This window comes from Pyrus communis, chromosome 13 (genome assembly GCF_041283825.1).
Source record: "Pyrus communis isolate YQ-2024b chromosome 13, ASM4128382v1, whole genome shotgun sequence".
Lineage (NCBI taxonomy): Eukaryota > Viridiplantae > Streptophyta > Magnoliopsida > Rosales > Rosaceae > Pyrus > Pyrus communis.
The window spans coordinates 28389205-28411303 of record NC_142577.1 but is presented as its reverse complement, the minus strand read 5'-3'; the positions used below and the strand labels follow the sequence as shown (position 1 = coordinate 28411303).

General features: G+C 38.9%; 2 protein-coding genes across 3 annotated transcripts; both read left to right on the top strand.

Moving 5' to 3' along the window:
- The first annotated feature begins 201 nt into the window (after window positions 1-201).
- On the top strand, window positions 202-6229 carry LOC137737382 (nuclear matrix constituent protein 1). 2 transcript variants are annotated; one of them, XM_068476836.2, is made up of 8 exons: window positions 202-734; window positions 856-1065; window positions 1144-1397; window positions 1570-1840; window positions 1939-2022; window positions 2286-4393; window positions 5417-5621; window positions 5731-6229. In XM_068476836.2, exons 1-8 carry the CDS (start codon window positions 438-440, stop codon window positions 5950-5952), a joined length of 3651 nt encoding a protein of 1216 aa, XP_068332937.2. In that variant the 5' UTR covers window positions 202-437; the 3' UTR covers window positions 5953-6229. The 2 variants fall into 2 exon arrangements, 1 of the variants encoding a protein (XP_068332937.2); XR_015954867.1 differs by having other exon boundaries at window positions 221-734; window positions 5422-5621.
- Window positions 6230-9174: 2945 nt separating this feature from the next.
- LOC137735927 (uncharacterized) lies at window positions 9175-11407 on the top strand. Its single transcript, XM_068475280.2, has 2 exons — window positions 9175-9806; window positions 10198-11407. The coding sequence occupies exons 1-2, from the start codon at window positions 9597-9599 to the stop codon at window positions 11266-11268; spliced, it is 1281 nt and encodes a 426-aa protein (XP_068331381.2). The 5' UTR covers window positions 9175-9596; the 3' UTR covers window positions 11269-11407.
- The last annotated feature ends 10692 nt before the right edge of the window (window positions 11408-22099 follow it).

Genomic DNA, 22099 nt, shown 5'->3' with positions numbered 1-22099 from the left:
AATAGAATCCATGCTCTTCACCGGTTAGTGTAAATAGTATTGTTTATAAAAAAAAAATTTACAAATTAATATATATTTTTTTATTTGGTCAATGTTCAACTTAAAATCATCTGGATGGCAAACTAACGGACAAATCGGGACATCAACACCGTGATGACGCAAGTACCCTTAAATTTCATGGGCGCCGTCATCAATTAGAGTGTCAGTTGAGGGTAAAATCGCGATAAAAAACCGCAAGCCGAAATCAAAACAGGGAAGGGGAGAGCACTCTTCACTAATTTCCGTTGCGATCGCAGAGTCGAAGGCACTGAGAAAAATCCAAATTTCAATAGCCGTTGTACGGACATTCGAATTAGGGTTTTCAAGAATTCGCCCAATTTAATTTCTTGTATTGCTGCTCATTGTTATACGGAACTAGGGTTTCTTCGTGGCGGGTGATGTTCACGCCACAAAGGAAGGCGTCGACGGCGGCTCTGTCGCTGACGCCGAGGAGCGGCGGCGTCGTTTCGAACCCTAGGAATACTGGGAAGGGTAAAGCGGCGGCGCTTGTCGATGGTCCGCCTCCGCCATTGGGCTCGCTGAGTGAGAACGGGCCTTATACGACTGCTGGATTAGATACCGGTGATATGGACGACTGGAGAGCGTTCAAAGAGGCTGGCTTCCTCGATGAGGCGTCTATGGAGCGCAAGGACCACCAAGCGCTCGCCGAGAAGGTCTCTAAGCTTCAAACAGAGGTTAGCCACTTGATTCTTGGTTTATCGAATGAGATTACAAGAACCGTTATTAATATCTTGTGCAACATTTGTACACAACACAATATTCTGAATATATAATGATATATTTGTTGTTGGGCAGCTTTTTGATTACCAGTATAATATGGGGCTTCTCCTGATTGAGAAGAAAGAGTGGGCATCGAAGAACGAAGAATTGAGTCAAGCATTGGCGGAAACCCAGGAGATTCTTAAACGCGAACAATCTGCACACTTAATTGCAATATCTGAGGTTGAGAAGCGGGAGGAGAATTTACGGAGAGTATTGGTTGCTGAGAAGCAGTGTGTAGCTCAGGTATGCTAGCTTTGTTGTTTGTCAATTTGTGTAATGAAATTTTGTTTGTCAATGTGTATTAATTTTTTGTCACTGCAGCTGGAAAAGACTTTGCGTGAAATGCACGAGGAGCATGCCCAAATAAAGCGCGAGTCTGAAGCAAAGATGGCTGATGCAAATTCATTAGTTGTGGGAATTGAAGAGAAGTCTTTGGAGACAGATGCAAAGTTGTGTGCTGCCGAGGCCAAGCTTGCTGAGGTCAATAGAAAGAGTTCAGAGTTAGAGATGAGATTGGAGGAGGTGGAGGCACGTGAAAGTGTGCTTCGAAGAGAGAAGCTTTCCTTAAGTACAGAGTATGTTTTTACGACCATGACACTTGCATTTAGGATATGCAGGATCCTAATATATATAGTTGTTCTGTTCTTTGCTGAATGCGAGACATCTTCCATTTATGATGTAGTCTGTGTTTATATTCTGGAGCATTTGGCTTTTAAATTTAATTTGACTTGTTCTTAATTTTGTTAGGCAAGAGGTACACAAGACAACTTTTTACAAACAAAGGGAAGACTTGAAAGAATGGGAGAGGAAGCTACAAGAAGGGGAAGAGAGGTTATGCAAGCTTCGGAGAATTTTGAATGAGAAAGAGGAGAAGTCAAATCAAAATGAAATGATTATGAAGCAAAAAGAGAAGGACATCGAAGAAGGGCAAAGGAAGATTGAAGCTTCGAACACTATGTTGAAAGAAAAGGAAGCAGATGTGAATAAACGGCTAGATGACTTAGTATCAAAGGAAAAGGTGTCTCTCGTATAGATGAGTTTATTTATTTATTTTTTTCTTTTCAGAAATGTATATTTGCAGCTTTGTTCATTTGACTGATGTCAATTTGGTTGCAGGAAGCTAATTCTTTGAGGAACGTATTAGAGTTGAAGGAGAGGGAATTACATGAATTTGAGCAAAAACTAAGTTCGAGAGAAAATGTGAGTCCTAACTCTTAAACTCCTGATATTTATTTTTATGTAACTTATGACTCATAAAATTATATCTTCTGTTTTTCAAAGGGTTATATGTTTGTTTTCTAAATGGGTACGTTTCTGTAAAACATATTGAATGAATGCAATGTAAATGGGCTACATTTATGAGACCTGATGCCACTTGTAAAAAAAAAAAAAATTCTGTTTAGAAGGGCTTGAATGTTTATTTTCATACAATTTGTCTAGAAATCTGATATGGTCTCTCACAGGTGGAGATTCAGGAGGTGCTGGACAAGCACAGATCTGTTCTCAATACAAAAATGCAGGACTTTGAGTTGGAAATGGAAGAAAGGAGGGAGTCCCAGAACAAGGAACTAAGGATCAAGGTTGACGGGGTGGAACAAAAGGAGCTGGAAATCAGCCACAGGGAAGAAAAGTTGTTGAAGAGGGAACAAGCACTGCATGAGAAATCAGAGAGGTTGAATGAGAAAAATAAGGAACTTGAAACAAAGCTGAAAACTTTGAAGGCGAACGAGAAAACCATCAAAGTTGATGAGAAAACTTTAGAGGTGGAAAGGCAACAACTACTTGCTGATATAGAGTGTCTTCAGAATCTTAGAGATGAAATTCAGAAGATAAAGGATGAAAACCTTCAACTGGAGCTCCATATTCGTGAAGGGAGAAAGAAGCAGGTAATTACTCAGGAAGAGAGGTCAGAGCACCTCCGTTTGCAGTCGGAATTGCAGCAGGAAATAAAGACTTATAGACTTCAAAATGAGTTGCTCTTGAAGGAAGCTGAAGATTTAAAGCAGCAGAGGGAAAAGTTTGAGGAAGAGTGGGAGGATTTGGATGAGAGAAAAGCTGAAATTAGCAGAGATCTGAAGAAAATTGTTGAAGAGAAAGAAAAATTAGAAAAATTACAAGGCATGGAGGAAGAAAGGCTGAAAAAGGAGAAAGATGCAATGCAAAATTACATACAGAGGGAGCGGGACAGTCTCAAGCTTGAGAAAGAATCATTTGCGTCTCAGATGAGGAATGAGCAGTTAGCGTTAGCTGAAAAGGCCCAATTTGAACATAGTCAAATGGTTCAAGATTTTGAGTCACAGAAGAGGGATCTTGAGGCAGATATGGAGAATAGGGAGCAGGAAATTAAGAAACGCCTGCAGGAAATGGAGAGAGCATTTGAGGAGGAGAAGGATAGAGAACATGCTAAAATTATTTACTTGAAGGGAGTCACTGATGAGCAAAGGGAAGAATTAAGATCTGAAAGGCATAGAATGGAAAAGGAAAGGGAAGAACTTGCTCTGAACAAGAAGCAACAAGAAGTTAATCAACTTGAAATGCGCAAAGACATTGGTCAGCTTGCTATGCTTAGCAAGAAGATCAAGCAGCAGCGGGAACAGCTTATTGAGGAAAGACGACACTTCCTTTCTTTTGTTGAGAAGCTTAAAAGTTGCAAGGACTGTGGAGAAATGACAAGGGAATTTGTACTTTCTGATCTCCAAGTACCGGGAATGTACCAAGTTGAGGCTGTTTCTCTGCCAAGGCTCAATGATGAACTTTTAAAGAACTCTTCGGCTGATTTAGGTGTTCCTGATTTGGAATACACAGAATCAGGATGGGGAACGTCTTTGCTGCGCAAATGCAAGGCAATGGTTTCTAAAGTTTCTCCAATAAAAAAAATGGAGTATATTACTGATGCAGGGTCTTCGGAGTTGCCCCCACTATCCGCTATTCAGGTTAATGTTGAAGAGAAAATAATCGAATCTAATATGCTTATGAATGAGGGAGAAAGAGGGCACATCGGTCATGAAGACGAGCCTGGGCCATCTTTTAGGATGCTTAATGACTCTAGTGCTCAACCACTACCATCTGATAACACCACCAAGGAAGTGGATGATGGGTATGCTCCATCAATTGATGATCATAGCTTCATTGACAGTGAGGTTAAAGATGTTCCAGATGATTCCGGGCAATCTGAGATAAAGAGTGGTCGGCAACAACCGGCTAGGGGACGCAAGTCCAGACTGTCTAGGACACGCACAGTGAAGGCAACAGTTGAAGAGGCAAAGAAATTTCTCGGAAATACTCCAGAAGAACCATCAAATGCAAGTATGCTGCCTAATGATAGTAGTTACAATTATGAAGAAATTCAGGGAGCGTCCAGTTTTGCTGAGAAAGCAAATAGTAGCATTGGGAGAAAACGAAGGCGTGCTCAGAGCTCTAGGATTACTGAAAGTGAGCAAGATGATTGTGACAGCGAAGGACGTTCGGGCAGTGTCACAACAGCTGGTGGGCGCAGGAAGAGGCGACAATCCATTGCTTCTTCCGTACAAACACCTGGAGAGCAGCGATATAACCTCAGACATCGCAAGACGTAAGTTGCTTAATGTGTGTATGAAATTATATGGCATGGTGACGGCAAAATGTGGAAGTAAATAATAAATTAGTGTTTGCAGTTTCTGTGGCGTGATCATAATATTAGGGCCAACTTGGGTCAAGGTTGTATATCTATATAGACTTGTTGTCAGTCTCTCATTCTTCATGCATCGTTGCATTTGTTTTCAATCAACTTAAGGTTTAACGACAACTGGATATCAACATGGTTGAACGCTGGATATATCTTTTTGCTTTGGGTGCTTATGTTTATATAAAATTGTTGGGCTTTTTTTTCCCTTATCAATTTTAGTTTGAGAATATTGATATTTTGATGGATACACCAAGTACGGATTTGAATGTCAAACTTCTGGTAAATCTTATCACTGTAGTCTATTTGATTCTTTTCCTTTTTGGGTTACAAAGAACCGTTCTTTGACCCATTTCTGTTCTTGCCATGGAATATTAGCTGAGCACTTCAATTGTCCAGGTCCTTTCAGTTAATGCATGAAATAAAATGTTTGTTAGATCCCAGAATAATCTATCCAATAGTCTTCACTAGGTGCACGTTCTGTTGTCCAGACAAATGATTTCTTAACCAGCTTCGGGTTAGTCCTGGAGTGACAATTTCACTGACCGTTATTCTGAAATTATTGTTCCTTGATCGGGGAAAATCATTCGGAAGTTATGTCTAAAAAGAGAAATTTTTAGTTCAGTTATTTGTACTTATATTGGTATGGAGAATACATTTGGTTCTTTCTGATAGTTTGGGAATGTATATAATCGTAGAAAAAAATTAAAGGAAGATGGTAAACAGGGATAAACTTATACAGCTAATCATTGAACTACCGAAGTATCTGTATGTGGAAGACGTGAATTTTTACGGTTTTACTTGTGACCTCATCTGTCATAAACTGTCCAAATCAAGGGATCTTGCACGATGTGTCGAGTGTGGGCATTTTCTATGCTGTACCATGTGAGGAAGTGTTTGGTTTTTCTAAATTTATCTATGAATGTTGATCAGTACAGGATCAGTCACAGCAGCACCAGCCGCGGCTGACCTGAAGAAGAGAAGCAAGGAAGAAACTGGAGGTGGTGATGTAGAACCAATTCCTGAATCTGTTTCTGTGTCATCGTTGGGGACGGCTGGTGAGAATGGGCAAACTAAACAATTGATGCAGGTCTCTACATTAAAAGGTGCAGAATTCTCACAGGAGCGGGTTGTGAGGGTAATGTCCCCCTTACCTTTTACGGTGTCTTGTACTTTGTGACGGTTATATCTGAAACGTCTAGAACTATGTGAATAAGGTCTGTTAACCTCTGTTTCTTGTACTGCAGTTTAGAACACCAACAGCCACCGTTGGTGACAATGCTGAAGCCGATGCAGCCAAATCAGTTGAAAATACAGATATGAGCGTGGAAGATATTGGTACACCGGAATCTGGTGGCGGCAACAATACAAATGGCAAGAGCGACGATGACTATGATGATGAGGACATTGAAGAGCGTCCTGGCGAGAAGTCAATAGGAAAAAAGATCTGGACTTTCTTAACGACGTGATGGCGAAAACCAGTTTCTATTTACCATTTTACCGAAAACTTTGTAATGACTAGCTTCAGTTTGTGTGATTTCTTAGCTGCTTTTTGTTTTCTCATTTTCGTTGTAATTCCAATGTTGAAATGGCGATTTCTTAGCCCTTTTGAAGTCTTTTTAGTTTTTGCTCTTCTTTTGGACGGGTGGAAACATGGCTGAAGATATTATTACCAGCTTGTAACGGGTTTACTGCTAAATAGCGCCTCGAATCTCGATTCAATAATATAATGTCATGTCAGGTAAACCTCAGCCGAGTAAGATCTTACCGTCCCTCTACCAACACAAACTAAGGAAAAAAAAACCCGTATAATTATTCAATAATTACAATCCTCAAATGAATACCAATAAAGAAAGTCTCTAACTATTAATTATGAAGTCTAATTTAATGGGATTAGTGAAAACAAACAAGAAAGATGAAACTACAAATCAAAGACCCATATCTCTCTACTCTTCACATTTACCTACAAAAGCTTGCGCAGAAAAGGACTTATCATCCTATTGTACTAGGCCTGCCCAGAAAACAATTAAGTAGAGTTCGGCCTATGCCTTCTGATAGCTCTCCATTTCTCAGACATGGATTGTCTGCCCTTTCACTTTCGGTGTCTTCCCGTGCCCTTCTGTTTTGTGTGATCATGGTTAAGCCACATCAACATTTTATATTATTTTTTTTATAGAGATAATAAGACAAAAATGAATAATAATATAAAATGTTAACGTGGCTTAATCGTGACTATACAAACAGAATGGTACGGGAGGGCAGACAATCCTTGTCCCCATTTCTCTCCCTCCGTCCCTCCCTGTATCCCCACTCTCTCTAGTCAGACACTCTGGTCCTCTTCCCCTCCTCTGCTCCCCTTAAAAACCCTGCTTTTATTTTAAGAAATTTTAACGAAAAACTCCCAGTACTATTTATTTTAACGAAAAATCATATTTTTACACTAAAAAGTCAATCATGTACTATTCACTTTACCCTTTATTTTGTATTCATCATTAAAACTCAAAATTTTCAAACCATTTTCATTAGTTTTTCTTTTATTTTATGGCTTTTTAATGGTCATGAGATTGACATAACCTGGTTATTGAGATTTAAAATCGATAGAAGTCGTCATTGAGTTTGTCCACTATCAATCATTTTGATCCTTTAAAAATCTCTATTAAATAAGAATAAAATAATAAAAATATTCTCAATTTTTATCAAATCATTTTGCCCATTGTTTATTAGATTGAAGGTAATTTTGTCATTTGATCCTTATTTAACAGAGATTTTTCACGGAATGGCCAAAATAATTAATGGTGAATAAAATCACTTCTATATATTTCAAATCTCAGAAACCAAAATGAAGAGTTATGCCAATCAAGAACCGTTTTGTCTAAAATGCCCTTTATTTAATTTTTCCACAGCTGCTTGTGCTTCTTAACCATTATTTCCTTCATATTCCTCTTCTACTAAAATACAAACTTGTCCATACAAATTGATTTCATATAATTTCATGACTGAAAGTCAAATTATTTTCCATTTTGGTATGGGAATAGTGAGTAAGTAGTACAATTATGTTGATGTGTTTGTCAACATTCCAATGAGAGGTATATGTTTAGGACAAAATTATATGCCACCTTTTATAACGGGATTTTAAGCTAATCTTTAACTATTATACTAGAAAATAACAAGTATGCCAACATCTATTTAGTTTGGAATACTGGAATACCCTCAAAGTTTTGTTTTTTTTTCACATTCTAACTATATAATTACGGCCTGGTTTGGTATTAAGGTGATTCTAAAAAAAGCTTGTATCAAAAAAAGCTGGGAGCTGTTTTTGTGTTTGGTAAACATTCAGCTTCAACTTTTTTTCACAGTTTTGGGTGAAAAAAAGCCAAAAACAAGAAGCTGCAAAACCTAGCTTTGAAAAACTGGCTTTTTTTTACATCTGTTTTACATAAAAGTTTACCAAACACTATAATACTGCTTTTTTTTTTTCAAAAGCACTTTTACAAAAAAGTTACCAAACACTTTGCTGCTTATTCTCACAGCACAGCAGAAGCAGCTTTTTTTTAAAGCACAGCAATACCAAACCAGCCCTACATCTTTCAAACGAAAGCGAGTCTTAGCGCAACAGAAAGGTTGATTCTTAGTGACCAAAGGTCACAAGTTTGAGTCGTTGAAAAAACCTTTTTGCAAAGCAAAAGTAAGGCTGTATACGATAGACGTTCATTTCCCAACTCTAGCAAAGCCAAGAGCCTTTGTTGGCTTGAGATCACCCTTAATTATTTATTTCAAACAAAGGAAGGATGTTGTTTTGTTGGTTTTGGTAATGAAGAAGGGAATAGGTGGAACAAATGGTAAATACCATGGTTCAACTCCAAGATACACCATAACAGTATGAACTTGAAGCTGTTTCTAAGACCCATCTCAAGCCGTACAGTTTTTGCCCATCCTTATTTCGGAGATTCAATGCAGCTTTTGTCTTGTTCGTCGGTGTTTCAGAAAGCACTTAAAAGCCCAAAAGCAGAAAGCCCCAACCTAGAGAAGAATCAGCATTGAGAGATAAGAACCCAACTTTTTGTCTTGCATGTACTTACATGCACCACCCTACTCCCTCTGTCTTTTGCATGGACGTTGGTCCCCTATTTCCTCTATGCCCTAAATCCTGCCAAACCCTAGAAATCCTCAACCCTTTACCATAACTAATCTCACAATCTTAACAACCCACCTCCCAACTACCACACCCTTTTAACCGACTAAAGTAACCATTCTTAATGGATATAATGATGATACAAGGCAACTAACTTTTCTTTTGACGAGACAGTCTCAATTGTGAGAAGAAATTAAACTTAAGTACAGTGTGATGAGCTCATTGTTTCAAACAAAAAATCTAAACGCATGCATGCGAAGTTAATGTCTAAATTTGTCGTGTAACTATGTTGGTTAGAACACCAAATTAATTAAAGTAGAGTGATACCTATCTGATAACAGAGTCTCAAACACAAACTCTATTTTTTATAATTTAATTCAAATTAATTTAGAATATTACTCGGATTAACGTAGAAGGATAATCAATAACAATAAATTAAAAGTATGACAAGACCATGACGAGATTGAAAGAAGAGCCGAATGCCTTTCGCTTTCTCCTTCAAGTCCTTAGTTACTACTGTCTTCTGATAATAATAACTATTATTTCTTTGATGCTCTTCGAGAACTGTGCTTTTGATCCTCTCTCTCTCTCTCTCTCTGCTCTATATACTTTCTTAGCTTTCCCATAAACATAACGAGTAGACTATAGAGCTCAGCTTTCTTGTTTCTGCTTCTGTATTTTCTCTCTTCTCTTCTTCCCTTTTTCCTTGAAACCCCATCTGGATCTTTCTCACATTCTGCTTGGAGCCTTGGGCCCCAAACCACGCGTGATTTTCTTCATATATATATACATGTACACACACACATATATATAAAAGGGACGCGTTGATATTTCTCATGAAAATCACATCCATGCTTGTAGTTTCTGCTTCCTAAAACCATTTCTATTTTGGGTCAGTTTCTCATGTTTTCTTCTTCCCACGAACTCTAATCAAATTTCCCTCTAGATTTACCCTTTTGTATTGACTATTACCTCAAATCCATGAAGGGTTTTACTCCCATCAGTGTTGTGATTTTGGTAACCTTTCTGTTCTCTGTGGGTGCTTGGAGTTCTGAGGAAGCAGATGAAGGTGTAGCTCCAATGGAGAAAACGGAGCAATTAGCTCTGTACTCTGCAATCCAAGGCTTTGTGGGTAAATGGTGGAATGGCTCGGACCTCTATCCGGATCCTTGTGGGTGGACTCCTATACAGGTACTCTTTTTTAACCCCCACCAACACCATCCTGTACTGTTTCTCTGCAACATTGCTTAAATCCAAAGTTACCAGCTATATATTCCTTTTTGGTTTTTACTTGTACGGTTGTACTTGACATAAGGGAAAATGGCAATGTTGTATTTAACGGTTAGATGTGAACCGAAGAGTTTCAAGTTAACGGGTGAACCCGAGTTACTTAAAAGACAATGTATAGTATATTAGGGCTTTAAAACAAGTTCCAATTATTTGTACGGGGTTTTCATTTGAAGTCGATATATATTTTCAATGTTAGGATTCGGTCAGCTAACATTTTTGCGGGTTCGGAATTGGTCGAAAGTTTTAAGCATTTTTAGTTTTGATACGATGAGGTTTTAAATTTCTGTTGCAGGGGGTGTCTTGTGATTTGTATGATGGGGTTTGGTACGTGACCTCCATGAATATTGGACCTATTCTTGACAACTCCCTTGGTTGTTCCCCAAGTGCAAAATTTAGACCACAACTGTTTGATTTGAAGCACCTAAAGTCCCTGTCCATTTTCAATTGCTTCCTCTCACCCCACAAGCATCCAGTTCCGATCCCCTCAGAAAACTGGTGGAAGGTTGCCGGCAGCTTAGAATCACTAGAGTTTCGATCGAACCCGGGCCTCATTGGACAGATTCCTACAACCTTTGGCAGCCTCAGAAAGCTCCAATCATTGGTACTAGTGGAGAATGGATTAAGAGGTGGATTACCAACAAATATCGGTGAATTAGTCCGATTGAAGCGGCTAGTTCTTACCGGAAACTGGTTTACAGGCCAAATCCCCGATGGGTTTGGTGAATTGAATCAGCTGCTAATCCTTGATTTAAGTAGGAACTCACTGTCTGGGCCTTTGCCAATCACCGTTGGACGTTTGACTTCACTCTTGAAGCTTGACTTGAGCAGCAATCAACTGGAAGGGCAGCTGCCAATAGGGTTTGGTAATCTAAAGAAGTTGACTTTATTGGACCTCAGGAGCAACAATTTCTCAGGTGGATTGACCAAATCACTTCAAGAAATGCATTCCTTGGAGGAAATGGTTTTATCCAACAACCCAATTGGTGGAGACCTCAAAACCCTAGAGTGGCAAAACATGGAGAGTTTGGTATTTTTAGACCTCTCCGGATTAGGTCTAATTGGTGAGATTCCAGATTCAATTTCAAACTTAAAAAAGTTGAGATTTTTGGGTTTAAGTGACAACAAGCTCACGGGCAACCTCTTGCCAAAGATTGCAACTTTGCCCTGCCTCAGTGCACTCTACCTCCACGGCAACAACCTGACAGGGGAGCTTAAATTCTCTGAGTCGTTTTATCACAAAATGGGGAGTCGTTTTGGTGCTTGGAACAACCCTAATCTCTGCTACACCAGTGGAATGGTGCCAGCAGAGCATGTCCCAATTGGGGTGAGGCCATGTCAGCAGGAGGGGGAGGAGGTCACTTGATTTATAAAGATAACCCTTCTTTTTAGAACTATAGAATATAACTTCTCTAGTTGGAAGCAACCGTAACTTAGAATTTTATTGCTTGTTTTGTCATGCTTTATTTTGCCTCTTAACATGAATCAAAACAATATTTATGCTTTCGTGTTCTCGATCAAATCAATTTTGGACCGGACGCAAAACCGACCGCATTAGAGGTCATTGTGAGTGGTTTGATTCGCTTTTAACATTAAAATCATAATATTGGACTAAAGAAATCCGCATTGCTTAGCAGTTAAAAAAGTTGGTCACAAAACCGGCCAAACTTAGGGATGGTCACAAAACCAGCCAAATTTAGGGATGGACACAAAACCAACCGAATTTAGCTCTATTTTAACATAAAATATGTGTAATCTTTAACAAAACCAAACCGTATCACTTAACAGTTAATAGATTTAGTCGTCATTTGGTGACGACACTAATTCAAATCGAACCGTGACCTTCCTTAGTATATGAAGCAGGATGCCAACTCTACTGCACATGTCAAAAGGATAATCTGGTATGACAGAAGATAAGAACATATGATTGGGCAGTTGCTCTGCAAACCAATATACAGATGGCAAAAATTCATTTGGGTTTCTTGCTAAACAGAGCAACCCCAACTAACTGTAAATGCTGGGAATTTTTACCAGCAGAGGGAAGTGACTTCAATGGAAATATGGGCAAGTGTGATCCTTTTATTGCTTTTTCAAAAGGATAAAAAGGTGCAAATACTGGCACGACTTTAATACATTGAAAGTGAAATTTGGGTCACCATTGCTAGGTATTAAAAGTTGTAGCTTCCAGCTTCCTGCATGGCTTTGTACTCTTGTGGCAATGGGTAGACTTTTGTAGGCTGTGGAAGCACTGTCCACAGAAGTGCTTTTGTAGACCTTGACTATTAGGTTGGATCCATAAATACAATTCCAGACCCAATTGAATGTAAATGCTGTGTCCACCATTCTCTTTGTTCTAGGACCTAAGTGTGGTCATTTTCTTTTGATTTTCTTGGGCTTGATTGAGTGGCTTCTGTGGGAGAAGCTGAATATCCCTTTGGGAAACTATATGGTTTCCATGTCTTTCCTAGTCTTCAACACTTAATATTTAATACGCTCAATTCAACAAACATGTTGTATACGTGCATGAGTTTCTCTCTCATCGCATGAGCGAGCGTATACAATTTCTGAAACGCAAGAAAATAACAGCACCAAGAAAAACAGCCACACCAGCAGCTTGACTCGAGTCCCCCGTCTCCACGGCTTTCCATTTAGCGACTCTTTCAACCGCTCTAACATCCATCATCTTCCCGCTTCGCTCACCCAGCATCTGTTGATTATTCTCCCCTTCCACACGATGAGTGGACGGGGAAAACCCCGACCCAACGTTACACGTTCTCCAAGTCCAAAGGGATCCAGTGCCCAACTATCGACTCCTGCCGAAATTGCACAACTTACCAGACAAAGCCAAGATGAACCCCTCGGCAAAAGCGAGCATACTTAAATAGCTCAAGCTTACCAAGCCTAGTCTACTAAAACAAGGCTCAATTTCTCTTTCAAACATTGTTACTGCCACTCTCTTTTTTGCCCTAGTGCTACTAAGTACTGCTTTTCTGTGTTGGTATTTTACAGTTTACTAACTCAATACCAAAATATGTGGGTGATAAGTTTACAAACTCTATCACACCTCTTTCACTTTGCACTCTCAAATAAAATTGGACAAAGAAAGAAATAGAGAAAGGAGGGAAGCAACAAGCTTTGGCTAAACACTTGGACTTTGATATATGAAAAGGTTTACAAACTATTGGAATAAGAAAGCTTACAAGCTTCTTCACAATTGGAAGTGGGATTTGGATGGGATGATCTACAATGCTTGAGAACTTGGGTATTTATAGCAAACCAAATGATTAAACTAAGATTATTTATTACCACACAAAACACATTAAATGCACCTAATAATTTTTATTCAACCATACCTAACATTGCCTAACTTTCCATGCCTAACTTTGACATTGATTTTCAACAATAGCTAGTAGCACCCTTTTTTTTATTTGAATTTCCAACACACCTCCTCAAATCAAAACGCCTTCATTCCTAGCATTTCACGCAGTAGCCGGAATGTTTCAATTGGCAATGGCTTTGTGAAGATGTCTGCCACTTGTTCCTTGGTGTGACAGTAGACAAGTTCAATTGTCTTTTGCTTCACATGGTCCCTTAGAAAATGGAACCTGGTATCAATGTGCTTGCTCCTTCCATGTTGAACAGGATTCTTTGCAAGTTTGATTGCAGACACGTTATCTACGTGAATCACAGTCGATTCCACTTGTGGATGACACACTGACTTCAACAGATTTCTTAACCAAATTGCCTCACACACGGTTGAGGCTACAGCAACATACTCGGCTTCACATGATGACAAAGCAACAATTGATTGCTTCTTTGAAGTCCATGAGAAAGCTGTTGATCCTAGAAAAAACACATAGCCAGTTGTGCTTTTCCTTTCATCTTGGTCACCTCCCCAATCACTATCTGAATAACCAAATAATTTTGCATCTTCACCAAAATTATAAAATAGACCATAGTTTAGAGTACCTCTTATGTACCTCAAAATTCTCTTGGCGGCCAGCCAATGAGACTCCCTTGGTGTTTCCATGTATCGACTCACGAGTCCAACACCATAAACTATATCAGGTCTTGTGATTGTAAGGTACCTTAGGCTTCCAACGAGGCTTTTGTACACTGTTGAGTTTACAAACTCACCCTCTCCTCTTTTGGACAGCTTCAATCCAGTTGCGACTGGGGTATTGACAGTGTTGCACTTGTCCATATTGAACTTCTTCAATATGTCTCTCATGTACCTTTGTTGAGAGATGTAGATACCATCACTTTCTTGCTTCACTTCTATGCCAAGAAAGTATGACATTAATCCATTGTCAGTCATCTCGAATTCACTGAACATGGATTGCTTGAACTCATGGAACATTGCCTCATTGTTTCCTGTAAACAATAAATCATCTACATAGAGACAAATAATTAAGAACTCCCCTTTTTCACCATTCTTCATGTAAACTGAATGCTCGTATGGACATTTCTGAAATCCATTTTGGTGAAGGTAGTTGTCGATCCTTGAGTTCCAAGCTCGTGGTGCTTGCTTGAGGCCGTACAAAGCCTTCTTCAAACGATACACCTTATCTTCTTCTCCTTGTACTTGGAAGCCTTCCGGTTGTTCCACGTACACTTCTTCCTCAAGTACTCCATTAAGGAAGGCTGACTTGACATCTAGTTGATAAATTTTCCATTTATGATGTGCGGCAAGAGAGATTAGCAATCTTACCGTGTCAAGTCTCGCAACTGGAGCATAGACTTCATCATAGTCCACTCCATACTTCTGTTTGTAGCCCTTTGCTACAAGCCTTGATTTGTATCGATCCACACTCCCATCTGCAGTGCGTTTGATCTTGTAAACCCACTTGACACCAATAGCCTTCTGATTTGGTGGGAGCTTTGTCAGCTCCCAAGTGTCATTCTTCTCGATGGCATGGATCTCTTCTTCCATGGCTTTCTTCCAACAATCTTCTTCCACAGCTTCATTGAATGAGAAAGGCTCGTGGTCTGCATACAAGCAGAAAATGTTGGTTTCTTCTTCTTCTTCTTGTCCATAAATCTCTGTGAGACTCCTTAACCTCACTGGAGTTGAGGAGCTGCTTTCCTCACTAGATGTAGGACCACTCCTTGCAATTCTGTGCACTGGAGTTGTTGTGATTGTTTGAGCAGGCTGTTGCTCAATCGGTGGTACAACTTCTGGTTCTTCAAAATCAGTGGAGACGATCTTCTCTTTACTGACTTCTTTGTTGTTCCATGTCCATGTCTCTTCCTCACTGAAGATGACATCTCTACTAACCACTAGTTTGCCAGTTAGTGGGTTGTAGAGCTTGTATGCCTTGGACTCTTCACTATAGCCCACAAACACACACTTCTCACCTCTATCATCAAGTTTCCTCCTCTTGGCTTCTGGAACTTGAGCATATGCAACACACCCAAAAATTCTTAGGTGTGTAACATTCGGCTTGTATCCACTCCAAGCCTCTTGTGGTGTCATCCTCTTGACACTCTTTGTTGGACATCGATTCAACAAATAAATCGAACAAGCTACAGCTTCTGCCCATAACTCTTTTGGCAAATTCTTCTCCTTAAGCATGGACCTTGTCATGTCAAGGATGGTTCGATTCTTTCTTTCGGCTATCCCATTTTGCTGTGGGGTATAGGCAGCAGTAAGTTGATGCCTAATTCCTTGCTCCTTGCAGTATGCTTGGAAAGCATTGGAGATGTACTCTCCACCTCTATCTGATCTCACAGCCACAAGCTTGTGGTTACTTTCTGCCTCTGTGAGTGCCTTGAACTCCTTGAAAATTTTTAGGGCAGCTGACTTCTCCTTGAGAAAATAGACCCAAGTCTTTCTACTGAAATCATCAATGAAGGTAATAAAATACCTATTACCTCCATAAGACATGGGATCCAATGGACCACATATATCTGTGTGCACCAACTGCAGTGGTGCCTTTGCTCTCCATGTATTACCAACAGGGAACGATAGTCGTGCTTGCTTGCCAAGCACACAACCTTCACATACTTGGCGTGTGGCTTCAATCTGGGGTAGACCACGAACCATTCCTCCACTTGACAGCAACTTTAGGCCATTGAAATTAAGATGGCCAAATCGAAGATGCCATTTCCATGACTCATCTTCCATTACACCGATGTTGCAGCTTCCAATCTTTGTGTTCAAATTCAACGGAAACATCCGGTTCTTTGACATTCGAACACGCGCAATAAGCTTTCTCCTTGCATTCCTGAGAGTGAGAAGCATGTTCTCCATATGTATAATGTACCCTTTCTGGAGCAGTTGACCAATGCTCAGAATGTTGCTCTTCATACCTGGTATGTAGTAGGTATCGGAGATGTATTCTTCTCTTCCATCCTTCTGGATGATCTTGATCTTCCCTTTGCCTTCAACTGGCAACTTTGAGGAGTCACCAAGACTTACAGATCCATAGGCCCCTTTTTTGAGTTCGGCAAAAAACTCCTTCTTTCCACACATGTGATTGCTTGCACCAGAGTCCAAATACCAAACATCTTGTTGGCTACTGGAATCATGGTGTGCTAGTAAGACTGTAAGTTCTTCATCAGTATTTCCACTTGATTCTGCCATGTTGACATGCTCACCATTTTTATGTGAACATTCATTGGCATAATGTCCATATTGCTTACAGTTGTGACACTGGATATGCGCCTTTCCTCGAGTAGATCTCCACTCCTGAGACTGACCTTGATTTTGTGCATAGCCTCGACCTCTTCCTCGGGTTCGTCCTCGGCTACGGTTGGATGAGCTCCCACGACGTGAGGTCCACTGCCCACGACCTTTATTTGGTTTGTCAATATTCAACTTTGACTCCAAAGCTTGCTCTAGCGTTGTGGGGCTTGCATTCTTCTGAATGCGTTGCTCGTGAACTAGGAGGGATCCTAGTAGCTCTTCTGCGCTCATCACCTCCAAATCCTTGGATTCCTCAATGGCAGTCACCACATGCTCAAACTTAGATGTGAGTGACCGGAGTATCTTCTCCACAACTCATACTTCATCGAGTCTCTCGCCATTTCTCCTCATCTGATTTACTATCACAATGAGCCTTGAGTGATAGTCGGAGATGCTATCCCCTTCATTCATATGAGCAGTTTCAAAATCTGCTCGAAGTGATTGTAACCTCACTTTCTTGACTCGATCTACTCCTTTATAGATTCTACTGAGTGTATCCCATACTTGCTTGCTTGTTGTTGCTTCTGCAACCTTCTCGAACGTTGAATCTTCCAAACCCTGGTATAGAAGATACAGCGCCTTTTGGTCCTTCTTTCGTAAGTCCTTGAGAGTGTTTCTTTGATCCGCAGTATATACGGCTTCTTGCTCGGCAGTGGGTACAACATACCCACTACTGACAACTTCCCATAGCTCCTGTGATCCAAACAATGCTTTGAATTGGATGCACCATCTTTCATAATTTTCTTTCTTCAATGTGGGAACTTGGAGTTGCACTAAGTTGGACGCCATAACTGCTGCACCTGCCAGAATGGTATTCTGGCTCTGATACCAATTGTTGGTATTTTACAGTTTACTAACTCAATACCAAAATATGTGGGTGATAAGTTTACAAACTCTATCACACCTCTTTCACTTTGCACTCTCAAATAAAATTGGACAAAGAAAGAAATAGAGAAAGGAGGGAAGCAACAAGCTTTGGCTAAACACTTGGACTTTGATATATGAAAAGGTTTACAAACTATTGGAATAAGAAAGCTTACAAGCTTCTTCACAATTGGAAGTGGGATTTGGATGGGATGATCTACAATGCTTGAGAACTTGGGTATTTATAGCAAACCAAATGATTAAACTAAGATTATTTATTACCACACAAAACACATTAAATGCACCTAATAATTTTTATTCAACCATACCTAACATTGCCTAACTTTCCATGCCTAACTTTGACATTGATTTTCAACAATAGCTAGTAGCACCCTTTTTTTTATTTGAATTTCCAACATTCTGATGGTTTTGCCGCATAATTGAAAGGATTTTTTTTTAACTTGAGCATCATTTTCATACAAGAGTTCATATGTTCAAAGTATAATAACTGCAAAGAGATTTATATAGTAGGATAGTGATTTTCACACTCTCGTGGTTTTCTCCAACACTATTTCATCTTTTATTTCAATTTATTTTCAATTTTGATTCATTCAATCCAAGAGCTAAAAAACAAAAGTAGGAATGCAAAAAGAAAAAACTGGAGTGTAGAACTCACTTCCCCTAAGAAATTACGAGAGCCTTGGAGTGCGAAGCGAGAGTATAATTAATCACTGAAAACTTGCTTTCCTGATAAGTACATATTGCACTCTATCATTTTCAACGTGTTGACAATGCGATTGAGAAAATTCAATTGAAACGCTTCAATGCTTTATTTAGGAGACATTCGGGGGGAAACGGAAATGTTAGACTTTTTTGTAAAAGCTATAAAATACAAGTTTTCTTTTAAAAGGGACCGTATAGTAGCTTTGTCACGTCAGTTCATCCTTTCGCAGGTCGAAAAGACTCATATATAGTGACATTTCAGCCTATTATGACCACCATCGTATGATTCACCAGCGTCTGAAATCGAATTCAGGACATACCGTGTATAATACGTACCTAAAATTCGTCCTCAACCGCTGACCAACATTGAATTATGTTATGCGAGTTTGATTAGGTAAGCTTATTTTGATGTGGCTTTCCATAAAGTTTTGATTCCTTATTATCTTAAAACTTAAAAGTCCAATAAAAGAATATGTTTCCAAATTGGAAATATTAGATATTGCTAGAGGAGCCATTCTTTCAATCTTAACCTAGATAAAGTATAGTGACTGATTGACAGTTGCTAGTAGTGTACCCAGTTTTGTGTTTTGGTAGAAGAATGCATTGTGTATATTATTGACTTTTGCATCTTTGAAATGAAATAAACTTGCATGCAACAGGTTTGGTCGATACACAACGTCTCGACTTAATAATTAACAAGGATATGTGAAAAATAAAAATAAGTTTGTGAAGAGCAATATCCTAATAATACTGTCAACTGTGTACTATTTGGGGAGGCTTTCTCTAATGCACATTATAAGTGTACAATTAAGTTACACATTAGAATAAAAGTCGTTAAATCTTTTTCCATAACTGGACCTAACGGTTTTTATTTAGATGTCTAATCACTTTTAATGCAAGAAAATTCAGTATTTGAGAAAGACAAAAAGGATTTACAGTTTATGGCGTTTTTGTGTTGGGCCTTGTTGGGCTTCACCAATCAGCCCAACTTAATTCATTTGGTTTATTGTGGGCTGCCGCAGAAATGCCAGGTCCAAATTTGAGGCGGAGCGGATGTGAATTATTAGCAAAAAAGTTGGAGATGTGACTCGCCATATTCTAAATACAACAAGACCCCACGACTCAACAAACAGGAGTATTGAAATGGACGGTCCATAAGCGAGCAAACTACCACATTGATGGCCATGGGGTTTGTTTTTTATAGTACTCTCTAGTCACTATGCACACAACCAATTCATGCTAAATTGGTGTGACAATATGTCACATAGGAAGAGCCATCACCAAATGGTATGTTTCACACCCGTAATATTTCCACTAGGACGAGTACTGGTCCCAAAACCCTAATTCTAACTTTCTTTTTGGGGAAACCCTAATCCTAACTGGTATGAATCTACTTTGACTTTTAGAATTTTGGTGACTTGAGGGTTTACACCAAAACTTACGCTATTTATTCGACGATTTTGAATATTATTGTCAAGTGTCAACGAAAAACAACAAAACCCAACGTCCATAATCTCCGGATGCCGGTCTCAACAAATAAGGTATCTTACATTGTTTTCCATTTGTCTAATTTTTCTTTGATTTTGGATTTATTTAAACCCTAATCCAAATCCTAAACGTAATGCGGTGGCCAAACACTGGCTAATTAAACTGATAATTTATATATAGTGCAGCAGCAGCTAGCACCAATTCATGAGCATGCATCACATTGACGTTTGACATGGAATTTTTTTAATTGATCTTAAATTTCATTACCAACCCAGATGGCATTTGTCACACATTCAACACGCAAACCCTCCTTCCCAAGTCTTTGATTTCGACCCATTTACCTGACTTCTTGATATATTCATCAGTCCATGAGTCGTCTTACATTATTTTTTAAAATAATAGTCAGCTAGATACAACATTATTTTGGTCAATTAAGGTGTATTGCTTAGATTGTTGAATCTACTTTCAAAATGGATATGCATGCATATGAAATTTATGTAAATCAAGGACGGATGACGTGTTATTAATGTTAAATTTGTATCGATTATCCAAGTGTAATTTACATATTTTATAAACTTATTAACGTCATATTAACAGTAAAGAATGGAAGTTGCGTTCAGAAGAAAACATGTAACTTCATCATTTTCTTTATTTGTACATGTATTGTTATCACACACCTCAGAAGTGAGATTATGTACCAAAAACAGGTATCCGTCAATGTCATATGAATGAAAGTTAAACAAAGAAATTAGTGGACCCGTTCAAGTCTTGTATTCTTGCCAGACCTTCGCACGCAAAAGATCATCACCATCATCCATTCATCCCTCATCCTCATATGACTCATCGTTCTAAAAAAGAATTTTCATTACGGTTAAAATTTCCTGATAATAATTTAAGCCATAATTATGGACATAACAATCATAATTAAATGATTATTTATACCAAAGCTGAGGGACTTGGACTATACCATCTACGTACGTTAATTAATTAAGTCGTCATAAACTTAATTAACATATGTAATTGTTTCATTAATTCTGTTGAAAATGTGATCGATTAATTAGAGGGCCAACATGGAGGTTAATTACTAACTTCATTATATAAGTTGATCATCTTATACATATAATATTGGCATGCTAACTTGCCGTCTCTGAAGTCCAATTTTTGCTGCGTGTGAGACAAAATTACTTCCTGTCCCCAAAATGTAAAGGAATTCCATTATTTCAAGCACCCAAAAGCTACTATTTTCTATTATCTTTCTTTGGTTCAGAGCTGAAAAGTTACAACACACAAACAAACAAACAGCCTTGCCCAAATCGCGGCTTAATCAAGTGCACTACAACACACTTATTCTTCGCACTTCTGCATATCTAAGCAATGTGGTCCAAATTTTTGTTGAAGAATGTAAAAATCGATACATCGGAAAATCAACAAAGTAAAATACAATATATTGTAAATTGTTTTATTACTAACCTTATGGTAATCTGTTGAGGTAAAACCTCACACATGTCGTATTGTGCATATAATATATTCAAGTTAAGAACAATATTAATGTGATTAGTATTGAATCATTGGTCTGTTTCTCTCAAAACTTTGACAATTTTAATTCACAAAGTGGGTGGTGTTTTCCTAGAAAAATCTTCACTCATATTTGACCTGAAAGAGAGAAATTGGGAATTTGGAAGGTGAAGTATTGAAAAAAATTATATAAAAGAAATAAAGGCAAAATGCCAAGTCTTTAGCCGGCACCAAAAATATACTTTGTGTGCCAATATATTATTCCAAAAGAGTTGACATTCAAAATTCCCATTAGTCATTAGCGTGCAATTCACTCCTCCTTCCCCTCCTTCTCTTTCCTAGTCTTTGCAATGCCGAATGCCAAACTCTTTCCCGTTTCCCCATGCACATGTATATAAAATACGCCAAACCCCCCTCTCCCTCCTCAGTAAATAATAAAAACCTAGAACTTCTCTCATATCATTCCTTAAACCCTGCAAAACTACATCAAAAGCTCAAAGATCATAGTCCGCACTGCAATCTCCGCAATGGCTTCGAATCCCTCATCGAAATCGAAACACCTTTCGTCGTGCAAAACCGTATTTGTTGTTCTTCTCGTTCTCAATCTTCTTACGGGGTCCTGCACTGCAACAAGGCTAGCGAAGACTGTGGTGGTGAGGCTGGATGGGAAGGCTTTGATGAATCTGGATCACGCGAAAACGTTTAATCCCCGAAAACACGAGACGGGTTTTCGATACAGAGGTCAGATATTCAGCTACTTCCCCAAAGGGACTCCCATCCCTCCTTCTGGTCCTTCCAAAAGGCACAACTCAGCGGTGGACTCTACACCTAGAAATTAAGTTTTTATATACACTTCTTCTGTTTTTTGTAGCTTTTTATTTCTTGTTGAATTGTATTTAGTAAAGGGTTTCAAAGTTTT

Coding starts and splice junctions, on each gene's coding strand:
- LOC137737382 (XM_068476836.2), top strand. CDS start 438: ATGTTCACGCCACAAAGGAAGGCGTCGACGGCGGCTCTGTCGCTGACG. Junction 735..855: donor TCTCTAAGCTTCAAACAGAG/GTTAGCCACTTG, acceptor GTTGTTGGGCAG/CTTTTTGATTACCAGTATAA. Junction 1,066..1,143: donor AGAAGCAGTGTGTAGCTCAG/GTATGCTAGCTT, acceptor TTGTCACTGCAG/CTGGAAAAGACTTTGCGTGA.
- LOC137735927 (XM_068475280.2), top strand. CDS start 9,597: ATGAAGGGTTTTACTCCCATCAGTGTTGTGATTTTGGTAACCTTTCTG. Junction 9,807..10,197: donor GTGGGTGGACTCCTATACAG/GTACTCTTTTTT, acceptor TTTCTGTTGCAG/GGGGTGTCTTGTGATTTGTA.